The sequence below is a fragment of the Sinocyclocheilus rhinocerous genome, unplaced genomic scaffold, assembly GCF_001515625.1.
Source record: "Sinocyclocheilus rhinocerous isolate Xijiao unplaced genomic scaffold, SAMN03320098_v1.1 scaffold1307, whole genome shotgun sequence".
NCBI classification, from domain to species: domain Eukaryota; kingdom Metazoa; phylum Chordata; class Actinopteri; order Cypriniformes; family Cyprinidae; genus Sinocyclocheilus; species Sinocyclocheilus rhinocerous.
This window is the reverse complement of record NW_015631048.1, coordinates 565,014-578,143: the sequence shown is the minus strand read 5'-3', so window position 1 is coordinate 578,143 and position 13,130 is coordinate 565,014. Positions and strand designations below refer to the sequence as shown.

Here is a 13,130-nt window from a genome sequence, read left to right as displayed (position 1 = left end):
GGATCTCAGGGATTTGCAGAGATTTGTGACGTGACGTCAGACGCGTGTTTACGATGATATTACAGTATGAATTGTTTCTCATATTGCACAGAACATGCATAAACCTGAAGTAGCCTGTGTTTCAACATATTATTAAATTAATCATTAAATGAATGTTCCGGATTGAGGGGTGTAACCAAATAATTATTGAAAAACCTGTATTAGTCAACCACTCATCTGAACATTTTGGACAAATATAGGCTACAACAGACTTCCAAGCACATGATTGTATGTAATTATGAATAAAGTTCCTCTCATTGAGCACAATTCTGTTTGATGTTATAATGATGGAAAAGACTCCTGTCTTGTAGATGTAAGACTTAATCTGCGAAAAAAAAAAAAAAAACACGCGAGTTCTGAATAATATGGTTTCTCTCAGGGGTTATACATGTAATGACCTGTAGAGGTCAGTGTTACACTATCTCCCTGAAGAAAGTCCAGCCCATAACTGGAAATGTGTCCTTTGTATCAATACACAGTTTCACACAACTTCACCAGCACAGTGAGGCCCTTGATACCACGTTTTTCCCCTTTAAAAATCATTTTCCTACTAACTAACTATGCATTCAGAGGTTCAGGAAACTATATGTAACTCTTGAGTGATGCAGGCCCCTCTGTGGGAAGATAACACCCTGCTGTTTAATGTACTGATTATAATGAATGTTTTTTTTTATATATATATCAAGAAATATGGCCTATCATTAAAGAACAGTGAAGTTTGCATGGTTATATCACAGCATTCAACTGTAAGAGAGCAAATGAACTGCCAAAAACCACTCTGCCAGCAGTCCATACTCTTGTGAGGTCTGCAGACTCTTGAGAAACTGTCCGTTCACTGTTTCCACTGCAGAGGTTTGAGCTCCAGGGCTCTTCACAAAGGCTTTCTTTGTGTCTCGAGGCAGCTTCTAATTTCTCTGTGTCTGAGAGCGTTCACTGTTCTGCGGTGACCATGCTGTTTCCGGCATCTCTTTGAGTTTTACTCGCCTCACACTGCCTGCAACAAGCTGCTCTTTCTTCTGCTCTCTCTCTCTCTCTCTCACTGCCTTTCCCAAAATTCATAAATCTGTTTCCTTTACAGCATGTGACTGTAACATGGCTAAATGCAAGAGAGATGGCCTGCTTTTAGACAGTGTTATTAAAACAGTACTTACTACATTACTTATTACACAAGAACTGATATTCACAAACCTCATTGCTATTCTAAAATAATATACAAAAAATAATGTAACACATATGTTCAGAAAGTTCTACATGAGGGATTGTTATATTTAGAGCTAATATGAACACAGTATGTTTATTTCTAAATAATCATTATTATCATAAAGTAATTTCCTGGTTTGTGATCCTGTCCCACTGGTTCTCTGTCTTTCTCTCTGTAGGCTATATATACATGAATATTAGTTTCAGTTTTTATAGTATAGTTTTCTTCTCCCTCAATTAATTCCTTACAGTATCCCTCAATTTTAGGTTTTAGGACAACTTTGATGAAAGGTTTTGATCCACTTCAAATGTTGACTAGTATATATATCAGTTTTAATTAATTTTATAGTAAGTTTTTTCTCTGACACTTAATTTCACGTCCGAGAAGCTTTACTGGCATGACTATATAATTATAAACCATAAAGAAAAGAACAAAATAAAAAAATACAATCTCTCTCTCTCTCTCTCGCTCGCTCTCTGCTGGCGCATGCGCACTCGGGTTTTCATCTCTCATCTGCACCGCTGCTGTGCTGCTGCTGCTTCGCTGGATCGGAGGATTCAAACTTCCGGCACTGTCATGGCGGCATGCTGCTGTTTCTGACACCGACCAGACCGAATACCGAGCCGCCCCTCGTTCGGCCCTCAGCGCGGCGCGGATCGAGGAGCGCAGGGGTCGCAGACGGCGGAAAAGGCGTCCTCTCCCCCTCCACTTCATCATCATCATCATCATCATCGGCGGCGGCGGAGGTGCTGGCGTGAGCGGCCATGGCGGCGCAGAAGCCCGTGGAGTGGGTCCAGGCCGTCATCACCCGATTCGACGAGCAGGTCAGAGCTCTGAACGCCTCGTCTGCACGGATGCGCAGTTAGCTGTCGCAGCGCATCCGTGCAGCCGCTGCGCGTCTCCGTTCTCATTCTGATGCTGTTGTGTTTATATCCTGTAACAACGTTAAATGCATGATACGCGACTAGTTTAGTAGTACATGTTGCTCAGCATCCTCTACTGAACCTGGAACTACGTTCTTACCAACTCTAAACCTAAACAAACCCTACTAACCTAAAATCATAGGGCAAGGGTTCATCTCGAAAATCAGTCCTCCTAATCACTTGACTACTGATTTTAGGGTTAGAACCTGTAGTAACGTGCCTGTCAAACAATTATTATTAAAGAAAAAGCAGAGAGCAGTAATTGGAACAACATTCTTATTGACCAATCTCTGCTCTTGAATTTTAGGGATAGGTTTAGGGTCAGGGTCGCCCCTATGCGGGCGTGTGCCATCTGCCAGACCCCTATGACCCCCAAGCCAAAATAAGATATCTTTCGCATTTGATTTAACCCGGCTTTAACTGCCACAAACACGTAAATTCCTCATTAAAATAAATCCATAAATTGCAGGTTTCTGGTATATGCAATAGTTTGTTTTTGTGTAGTTGTAGTGTTTGATTTAATGCAAATTTAACCTACATACAAGAAGAAATAACATAGAATTTTGTGAAACAAAACTTCACAAAAAGAACAGGGGTGTATGCGATAAGTGCCTCTGTGTGCGTAAATATTAAGACAGTTTCTTGGGATTTTAACCACTTTGTACCACTGTACCATGTGTTGCTTCTTAATTAATAATTGAATTTATTTAGTCATTTATTTTACATTTATCTGCTTTTGTAATTCACATCATGTGAGATGAGAGTTATTGTTTATACTTTCACTTCATATTTTGTGTCCCACATGTGAACCAACATCAGAGCTGACCCTTGATTGATCCACACAGCTTCACTTTCTCATCTAAGAGCTGTGTCATCAGTTTAATATCTCTTCAGAGCTGTACTGGGTTATTAGGTTACTTCAGATGGTTTCAGTGAGGTTTGTTGTGTGACGTATAGCTGAGTAGTCTTATGCAAAGATGACTGTCCCTGTTTAGTGTGGATCCTACTGGTTTAAACCTGCAGTTGTACTTATGAAACAGGTTATAAGTTAGAAATTTAACCCATTGTTTACCAGACAGGCGAGAGCCTGTGAATGGTTAAGCTAGCATGTTTTCTTTTCATCTTATTTGAGTTGTTTTAACTGCATAAACCTGCCTGTGTTAAATGTTAAATAGTTTTTGACTAAAATTTGACCAGACACCAAAGAAACATTGACAGACCTAACAGACCGTCATGACAGACACAGAAATTGTCATTATTTACTCATCCTCATATGTGACCCTGGACCACAAAACCAGTCTTAAGGGTCCATTTTTCGAAATTGAGATTTATGCATCATCTGAAAGCTTTCATAAGCTTTCCATTGATATATGGTTTGTTAGGATTGGAAAATATTTGGCCGATATAGAACGATTTGAAAATCTGGAATCCGAGGGTGCAAAAAAATCAAAATACTGAGAAAATCGCCTTTAAAGTTGTCCAAATGAAGTTCTTAGCAATGCATATTACTAATCAGAAATGAAGTTTTGATATATTTACAGTAGGAAAATTAAAAAATATCTTCATGGAACATGATCTTTACTTAATGTCCTAATGATTTTTGGCATAAAAGAAAAATCAATAATTTTGACCCATACAATGTATTTTTGGCTATTGCTATAAATATACCCCAGTGACTTAAGACTGGTTTTGTGCTCCAGGGTCACATATTGTTCCAAACACATTTAACACATTCAACTCACAAAAGGCGGGTTTCTGACAGGATATTTTATTTATATATTTGTTTTCATTTTCATTTTGGGGAAACTTTCCATTCAAGAGCAAAATTAGGCGAGGTCCGGGAGAAATATGTTGTTTATGAGCAAGTTAAACTGGCAACACATGAAGAATATTTATTTTTAGGCCTCGTCTACTTGAGTTAATTAAAGGTACAAGCCACTAGCTATTTCTGCCCCTCAAAGGTTCCTGAAGGTACTGCACCAACAAACATTTTTGGATACATAAACCAGTGTTTCCACATTGAGTCTTTAGCCTGATTTCTTTAAGCAGTAAATACCAGATTTGGTGGCGTATACACACTGACCAGTGTACTTGTAAGCCTCAGAGGCTGTCCAGTCAACAGTTGGAGCATGGAGGAAGCCTTGTTAAAGGGGCCTGGTCAAGGGTGGCTTGTGGTCTGTGTCGGGATCATTGCAGTTTGATTGAAGTTCAGCGGAGATTAGGGGTGTTTTGTGATGCTAAGCCTGGACTAAACTCTGGATAATCCCAAAATGGGATTCCGTGCCGCTGATTGGTTTTAGCAATTTTCTTTGACTTGCTCTTTGAAACTGAGATTTGCTGCTGTTTACTTTGTTGTAGTCCAGAAAGTTAAAAAAAAAAGTTTTCTCATTGATTAAAGAAAAAGTTCACCATCTAAATGTTTACATCATGATTTGCTCACCTCATATTGTGAAATACAAAGGTGAATTTTTGAAGAATATGCTAGCTACTCTTTTGCATATAATAAAAATAAATGGCAGCTGGGGCTGTCAAGCTACAAAATGACAACATTTCCATAAAAAAAACACCATAAAAGTGCTCATGCGCTATATTCCATGTCTTCTGAAGTCACACAATAGATTTATGTGAGAAACAGAATGAAATGAAAATATCTCTCATTCAGAGAGTTTGTCCTGTAAGTGGGTTGAAACATCTTCTGAACATGTATTTGTCTGTATCTGAACACTGTGTATGTGTGTTTGTTTTTAGCTTCCTGTGAAAGTCGGCGTGCAAAACACACACACTAAAATCAGCACCGAGCACAATAAGGAATGTCTGATCAACATCTCCAGGTACAAATTCTCCCTGGTCATCAGTGGACTCACCAACATACTGAAGAACGTCAATAACATGGTGAGTGTTTATTCAAGAGTTGGTGCACAAGCACAATAGACGTTTACAAATGGCGTTAATGTGTATTTTTAATATATTATGATATGCACACTTCCATTCAAAAGTGTTCAAAGTCTGGAAGATTTCATGTTTTTGGAATAGGTCTCTTATGCTCAAAAAGGCTGCATTTATTTGATTAAAAATACAGTAGAAACAGTAATATTGTAAGAGATTATTAATGTTTAAAATAACGGTTTTATATTTTAACACATTTTAAAAATGTGATTTATTCCTGCGATGGCAAAGCTGAATTTGCAGCATTACTACTCCAGTCTTCAGTGTCCCGTGATCCTTCACAAAACATTCTTGTATGCTGATTTGGTGTTCAAGAAACATTTCTTTTCATTATTAATGTTGAAAGCAAATTTTATTTTTGTGGAAACCGTGATACTTTTATTTTCCAAAGAACAGCGTTTATTTGTTTATTTTCCAATGTCTTTACTGTCACTTTTGATCAATTTAATGCATTATTGCTAAATAAAAAGACAACAGATACAGGTATTTTTTGTTACTTTCACCTTTGTTATTGATCTTCCAGTATATCAACATTATGTCTTTCTGTCTAGTTATTGATACTGGCTATTAAATATATTGGTCGGTCCCTAGGCAGGAGCTACTGTGAGCGTTTGTTCTATACCTGTAGATGGTTCTTTGTGCTAGAGCTCTATGGCACGTGCTGGTTTCTCTCTCTCTTAGTTTGCTATCTCTATCACTTACAGCGGATATTTGGAGATACTGCAGAGAAGAACCTTTACCTGTCCCAGCTTATCATCATGGACACACTGGAGAAGTGCCTGGCAGGGGTGAGAGACGGCTGCAGACCATTCATTGTGTCTCATTTCATGAGCTGTCACCATTGTGCCATTATTGCCTTTTCAACTTCATTTTGAAACGAGATACACATCTAGATGTTGATAATTCCTATAAACAAGTCCTATAAACTCCCTTTCTCTCTCCAGCAACCAAAGGACAGCATGCGTCTGGATGAGACGATGCTCGTCAAGCAGTTATTGCCCGAGATCTGTCATTTCATCCACACGTACCGTGAAGGAAACCAGTACGCGGCCGAGCTGAGGAACTCCGCCTGTGGGGTTCTGTTCTCTCTGAGCTGCAGTAACTTCAGCGCTGTCTTCAGCCGCATCTCCACCAGGTACATAAGACCCCTTGTGATTAGATGGAAGGAATGAATGGATTTGACCTCTCTGATTTTCTGTCTGTCTGCTTCCCTGCAGGTTGCAGGAGCTGACCGTTTGCTCTGAGGATAACGTAGACGTGCACGACATCGAGCTCATCCAGTACATCAACGTGGACTGCTGTAAATTTAAACGCCTCCTGCAAGGTTTGATTGACTCAAACTCAGGGTTTAATATTCTGAGCTGAAAAAAGTTGTTGTGGGGAATTCTGGAGAAAATATTAGAGGCAACAGGAAAAGTATCTATTTTCCTTTTAATGTGTCAAAGTCTTTTCTTCTTGCAGAAACTGTGTTTAAATTTAAAGCCTTAAAGAAGCCAGCCCAGTTGAGTGTCATCTACAATTTAGAGAAGGTAGGTGGAATTATTATTATTATTATTATTATTATTATTATTATTATGTGAAATATTACAGCGGTGTGGCTCATATAATACAATTTAAAATAACAATATAATAATTATTTTTATTTTATTTTTTATTTTATTATATTGTTATGAATAAATGGAGAAAATTACCTTAATAACAATATAAATATTATTATAATATAAACTGTATTATTATAATTTATGTGTTATTTATTATTATTATTGGCATTTTATCGCATTATAAAGATTATTACAATTTAAAGTGTATCATTTCAAAGTGATGATACACAAAAGTATTATAATCCATGCATCAATATTATATATATATATACAGTTTGTAGCATTTTTTTCGTATATCATACTATAGGTTTAAATGGTTAATTTAACATTTTGTAATTTGTTTGTGTTTTGTATAAAATTTTCTCTACTTCTCCTAGTGATGTCCTCTCTCAGTGCAGGAAACATCTGCTGTGTGTGTGTTTTTTGATTGAATTTGCAGGCATTCTGGAACTGGGTGGAAAATTATGCTGATGAATTCACCAGGTTGTACCAGAGGCCTCAGGCGGACATGGCTGGTGCGTCCACTGAAAACCTCACTGTACCATATCAGCATTGCTTTGGAGAGGATATGTGAATCTGATCTCTCTGTGTGTGTGTGTGTGTGTTTCAGAGTGTGCTGAGAAGCTGTTTGATCTGGTGGATAGTTTTGCTGAGAGTACGAAGAGGAAAGCAGCCGTTTGGCCCCTGCAGATCATCCTCCTCATCCTCTGCCCTGACATCACACAAGACATGTCCAGAGACACGTCAGATGACTCGAAAGACAACAAGGCAAGCATACACAAACTTGTGCACGTGTACTTCTCAGGATCACCTCTTGATCATTATTGTTCTTAAATTATAATAACTAATGATAGACAGATTAAATAGCTGAATAACTTTTAAACATTGTAAATACTGTGTAAAAGAAATGTATTTTAATTTAGCAATTTGTGTATCATTTACCATTTTAAAATGGTTATTTATTTGTTTTTATTTCGCTTTTATTTCTGTTTTTATTTATTTAAGCACATTGTATGCTATAAAAATAAAATTAACAAAATAATGAATATTATTAATTAATGATTTTTCTGTAATATTTTTATTTCAATTTTCATTTATTTAAAAAATGAACACACACATATGGCATTATATCGGCCACATATAAAACCCATTTGAGTCTCACTAACCCTTCCTCACACACATACTAAACCTAGACAACTAGTCTACATCACACAGTTTGTACTTTATAAATAGTTTATTTCGACAACCCTCACTTTTTTGTAAAATTTGTAAAATATTCATACTATAAACTATAATTAGATCTCAGTCTCTGAACTGTTTACAATATGTATTCACGTGTTGCTTTTTTTCCCTGTAGAAACTGTTTTTGGAGAATCTACGGAAAGCCTTGACTGGTCACGGTGGAAGCAAACAGCTGACAGAAAGCGCAGCTATTGCCTGCGTTAAACTGTGCAAAGCATCCACATACATCAGCTGGGAGGATCACTCCGTTATCTTCCTGCTGGTGCAGTCCATCGTCATGGATCTGAAGGTATGGACAAATATGGCTCCTCGTGGACCTTTTTATTTAGTTTTGATAGTTAAGGTCCTTGCACACTGAGTCCGAAACTTTCATATGTGTTTTTCCGTTTTTTTCGTATTCGTCATCCTTTCCTATCAAAATGCTTGCTACGGATGCGAAAACGCAGAAAATCTAACCTGGTCCGAATTTTTTTATGACGGACGAAAGTTTCGGAGGCAGTGTGTAAACGTGATTGACGCAACGTGAGGTCGTATTTATTTTTCAACGTGCGAACATTTCGGACGAAAAATTCGGACTCAGTGTGCAGAGACCTTTAGAGTTGAGAGTAGCAAACACTAAAAGAAACCCAAACCTGGTGACTCGCAGTGGCTCAAAAGTGTCTGAATGTTTCATGTTGATGCTGTCCTCTTCATTGATGGCTGTCTCTTGGCCTCCAGGGGTTGCTGTTTAACCCAGCTAAACCGTTTTCCAGAGGTGCCGGGAGCCAGAGTGCAGACGTGGACTTAATGATCGACTGTTTTGTCTCCTGTTTCAGAATCAACCCTCATAACAATCAGCAATTTAAGGTGTGTGGACAAGTCAAGTCAAATGTATTTATATAGCTCTTTTCACGATAGTTTGTTTATAATTTCTTAATACCTTTATGCGTTACATGGTGATATTGAGAATTTTGAAACAATTTCTACATCGTTCCAATAACATGCACAGACTTGACCTAAATCTCTGGTTCTTTTTCTGTAAGGTGTGTCTGGCTCCGTCCTCACCTCCTACCTTTCATTTCGTGCTGGTGAATTCTCTCCACCGAATCATCACTAATGTAAGAGCTCCTGGTGTCCTTAGATCACCTCAGAGAGCTAGGATGTCTGATTCACTCCCAGGGTGTCCAAATGTCCTCTGTGTGTCTTCCGTAATGTTCTAGTCCCCGCTGGACTGGTGGCCGAAGATCGATACCGTGTACTGTTACTCGGGAGAGCTGCGGCTCATGTTTGCTGAGACTCTTGGGAGAGTGGTGCAGGGCTGCAGCAGTCACACCCCCCTCCGGATGACCTCGGTGAGACGCCCGCAAAACTTCTCCGATTGAAGATCACCTCTAGTGTCCATGCTGAGAATAGAATATTTGCGTACTGCACATTTTACTGCACGCAGCCTACTATTTTTAGACGTAGTATGTGAAACAGCATAGAGTACGCTACAATACATTTTCCAAACAGGCCATAACATCACTATGTTGAAAAATTAATTCATTGAGTGGCAAGCAGTCATCTCCGAAAGGAATACAGCAGTTAAGCATTTTTAATTCTGTTTTGTGAAGACTTTTTGTGATGACTCGAGAGATAGAAATCACAGATAGACATGTGTAAATGCTACTTAAAAAAAGAACGGGGGACTGTGTATAAATAAAATGTATGAACAGATGAACGAATTAAATTTAAGTTTATGAACAGTATATGATATATACACAAATTAATAGATTAAATTGTAAACTTTATGAACGCATCATATTTTGCTTATCTTTTTATCTTTGTATAATATATTTATACTTCTTTATATTTTAAATATATATATAAAATCTACTATTATATCCATATTTATTTTATATTTTTTCTATATTTAAATATTATAACATTTTTTATATATATTTAATATATATATATTAAAACATTTTTTTTAAAAGAAATCTCATATATTCACCTAGACGCCATTTATTTGATCAATACTACAGTAAAAAGGTAATATTGTGACATAGTACAATTTAAAATAACTTTTCTATTTTATTTATCTTTCAAAAATGTAATTTATTCCTGTAATGACAAAGCTGAATTTTCAGGAGCCATTACTCCAGTCTTCAGTGTCACGTGATCCTTAAGAATTCATTTTAATATGCTAATTTGGGACTCAAAAAGCATATATATTTATCAATATCAATGTTCAAAACAGTTGTGCTGCTTAATATTTTTGTCTAAACGGTAATGCATAGAGAAATATTATGTTTTTTTAAATATGAACAGCTTTTATTTGAAATAAAAATCTTTTTCTGTCACTTTCAATCAGTTTAGTCCATCCTGTCTGAATAAAAAAAGGCTTACTGACCCCAAACTTTTTGCCCAGAGCTTTTTGTTTGTTTCTATTTCTCTGTCTTCCTCTCAGAGTTTGACCTTTAAGGAGAAAATGAGCAGTCTGAAGTTTAAAGAAAAAACCACTGATCTGGACACCAGGAGTCACAAGTATCTGCTTTTGGCTTTGGTGAAGCTCATCCATGCAGATCCCAAATTGATGCTACATGTGAGTGAAGAGGCTTAGCTTTCTTTGGCTTTATAAAGACATGCTCTGCCGTACTATTAATGTCAGGTGTGTTTGTGAATCAGAATCCAGGTAAACAGGGTCTGGAGGTCCACAGCAGCACGGCAGATCTCATCACAGGCCTGGTGCAGCTTGTGCCACTTGCGAACATGGGAGATATTTCCCAGGAGGCCATGGAGGTGAGGTCATTGCATCTCGCTGTTTATCTGGTGCCTCTAGCATGAGTTTAGATAGTCTGTATGTAAGTTTTCAGTCATAATCTGTGTCTGTCTTAGGCTCTTCTGGTCCTGTATCAGCCTGATAGCATCGAGCTGTGGAACCCAGACGCTCCTATGGAAACTTTCTGGGACATCAGGTAGCTCCTCAGTGGACACGACTCCAGTTAATAGGTGCTGATAGAAATGAAACTTTGCCCTGTTGATTGTGTATGTATGTGTTGTCGGTTCAGTTCTCAGGTGCTGTTCTTCATCTGTAAGAAGCTGTTTGGTCATCAGCTGATCAGCAGCACTGAGATTCTGAAATGGCTGCGAGAGATTCTCATCTGCAGAAATAAATTTCTTCTCAGGAACAAAGTGAGTCTGCACTCTCACCTGCACACATGGCATTATGGGTAAAATGTTTGTATATCCTTGACTACATTATCTGGACATTTCTGAAAACATTAATTACCTTTTCCTTTTTTAATCTTTCACTTTTATTTTTGCTCTTGTTACTGTTATCTGGCTTGTTTTTATATCCTGAACTGTGAAGCACTTGTGTAGTACAAATAAAATGTCATTTTTTAAAATAAAAATGAATATAAATTATTATTATATATTTTATAACAACAGCAAAAATAATAATAATGATAACTTTTATGCTTATTTTTATTATTATTATTATCATCATTAATTGTGTGGCATATATAAATAAACTGCACAGTGTGGGGTACAAATAAAAAATCAATATTGAAAAAAAAAAATCATATAAATTATTAAGCACTTGTGCAGTACAAATAATAACTTCTAATAATAATAATATTTATTTATTATTATTATTATTATTTGCCAAAGTGTGAAGTATATAACCAAACTACAGTGTGTGGGGTACAAATAAAATGGAGTACAAATAAAATTTAAATATAAAAAATTTAAATTAATATGAATTATCAGTATGTTATAATAATAATTGTGTGTTTGACCTGACTTTGCTGTTTAGCAAAACAACAAGGATATCAGGAAATGTAAAAAAAAAAATGGGTTAAAAATATGAAATAGCAAATATTGGTTATATAGAGAGGGATATACTTTTTTTTTTCTTTGTTTTATCTGTTCTTCTCATACAGGATCGGGCCACAGCAGGCAGTAACATCGCCATCTGCCGGCAGGCCCAGACCAAGCTGGAGGTCTGTCTTTACATGTTCCTGTGGAGTCCAGACATGGAGGCAGTTCTGGTGGCCATGTCCTGTTTCCACTTCCTGTGTGAGGAGGCAGACATCCGCTGCAGTGCAGAAGACATCCCTGTGCAGTCCCTTCTGCCAAACTACAACACGTTCATGGAGTTTGCATCTGTCAGTAACATGATGATTACAGGTCCGTCTGATAAACTAGTCTGAATGCACGGATTCAGACACGTACCTCTGTTTTTTGAGATTTGTGAGTGGTGTTACAGGTGCCTCTAGATGGCAGCACAGTTTTTGTGAGTTCTCTGATTTTTCTAGGTCGTTCGGCTCTACAGAAGAGAGTAATGGCTTTGCTTCGGAGGATTGAGCTGCCCACCCCGGGAAACACAGAGGTCAGAGATCACACATTTAATGCTATTGGACAGTAGTAGACTCATTCTGGTTGGTTGACGAACACATTTGCATTGTCCTGGTTGTGTGCCATTGTATTGTCCAACATAATTGTTTTGAATCGGAGCCTTTTAGAATATGCAAAACTTGATTTGTTTTTCAAACTATGTGGTTGGATTTCACAGTTCAGTACTTGTGTGCTGTTTCGGTTGTTTGTGTAAAAAAAAAATCTATTTTTTGTGGTCTAATTAGAAGATAACATGTATGACGGGTTTTAACAGCTCTGTTTGGTCATTTCAGGCCTGGGAGGACACACATGCCAAATGGGAACATGCAACCAAATTAATTTTAAGCCACCCGAAAACGAAACTAGAAGACAGTCAGGTCAGTCACCCTACAGTAGAAAATAGATTTTTGTCTACATGTGGGTGATTCTTCAGTTTAAGGAACATTTCTGTACATTAGGCATATTTGTAAAAAAAAAAAATGCTTTAAAATCATTTTTATTAACATTCTTATTATTATTAGTTTAGAAAATATATAATTTATTTTTACTGTATTATACTGTATTATTTTATCTCTTTAGATACGTTTTACTAATTTATAGTGTTGAAATGTAACATTTAGCACTTTGTAATTTCTCCCAAGAACTTTTTAGAGAATAGTTTGTAGTTTTTTTTTTATCAAATCAGTTATTATTGTATTATTTGAGAATTATTTAAAAATTCAGTTTAATTCAGTCATTTTAAGTCATTTTAAGTTTAAACACAAACACACACACACTCACACACACTCTCTCACACACACACACACTCTCACACACTCT

The 13,130-nt window shown here is 36.9% G+C and overlaps 1 protein-coding gene across 2 annotated transcripts in view; it reads left to right on the top strand.

The window, feature by feature from the left end:
• Positions 1-1,766: 1,766 nt before the first annotated feature.
• Positions 1,767-13,130, top strand: part of LOC107741137 (neurofibromin) — a 48,824-nt gene continuing 37,460 nt past the window's right edge. For both annotated transcript variants that reach the window (XM_016553730.1, XM_016553729.1), the window contains exons 1-19: positions 1,767-2,064; positions 4,912-5,055; positions 5,814-5,897; positions 6,054-6,244; positions 6,327-6,433; positions 6,571-6,638; positions 7,150-7,225; positions 7,321-7,478; positions 8,068-8,241; positions 8,670-8,798; positions 8,975-9,049; positions 9,152-9,283; positions 10,381-10,515; positions 10,599-10,712; positions 10,809-10,888; positions 10,982-11,105; positions 11,858-12,104; positions 12,233-12,306; positions 12,605-12,688. In XM_016553730.1, the coding sequence (XP_016409216.1) occupies positions 2,005-2,064; positions 4,912-5,055; positions 5,814-5,897; positions 6,054-6,244; positions 6,327-6,433; positions 6,571-6,638; positions 7,150-7,225; positions 7,321-7,478; positions 8,068-8,241; positions 8,670-8,798; positions 8,975-9,049; positions 9,152-9,283; positions 10,381-10,515; positions 10,599-10,712; positions 10,809-10,888; positions 10,982-11,105; positions 11,858-12,104; positions 12,233-12,306; positions 12,605-12,688 (2,256 nt within the window). In that variant the 5' untranslated portion in view covers positions 1,767-2,004. The remainder of the gene's footprint in view (positions 2,065-4,911; positions 5,056-5,813; positions 5,898-6,053; positions 6,245-6,326; positions 6,434-6,570; positions 6,639-7,149; positions 7,226-7,320; positions 7,479-8,067; positions 8,242-8,669; positions 8,799-8,974; positions 9,050-9,151; positions 9,284-10,380; positions 10,516-10,598; positions 10,713-10,808; positions 10,889-10,981; positions 11,106-11,857; positions 12,105-12,232; positions 12,307-12,604; positions 12,689-13,130) is intronic.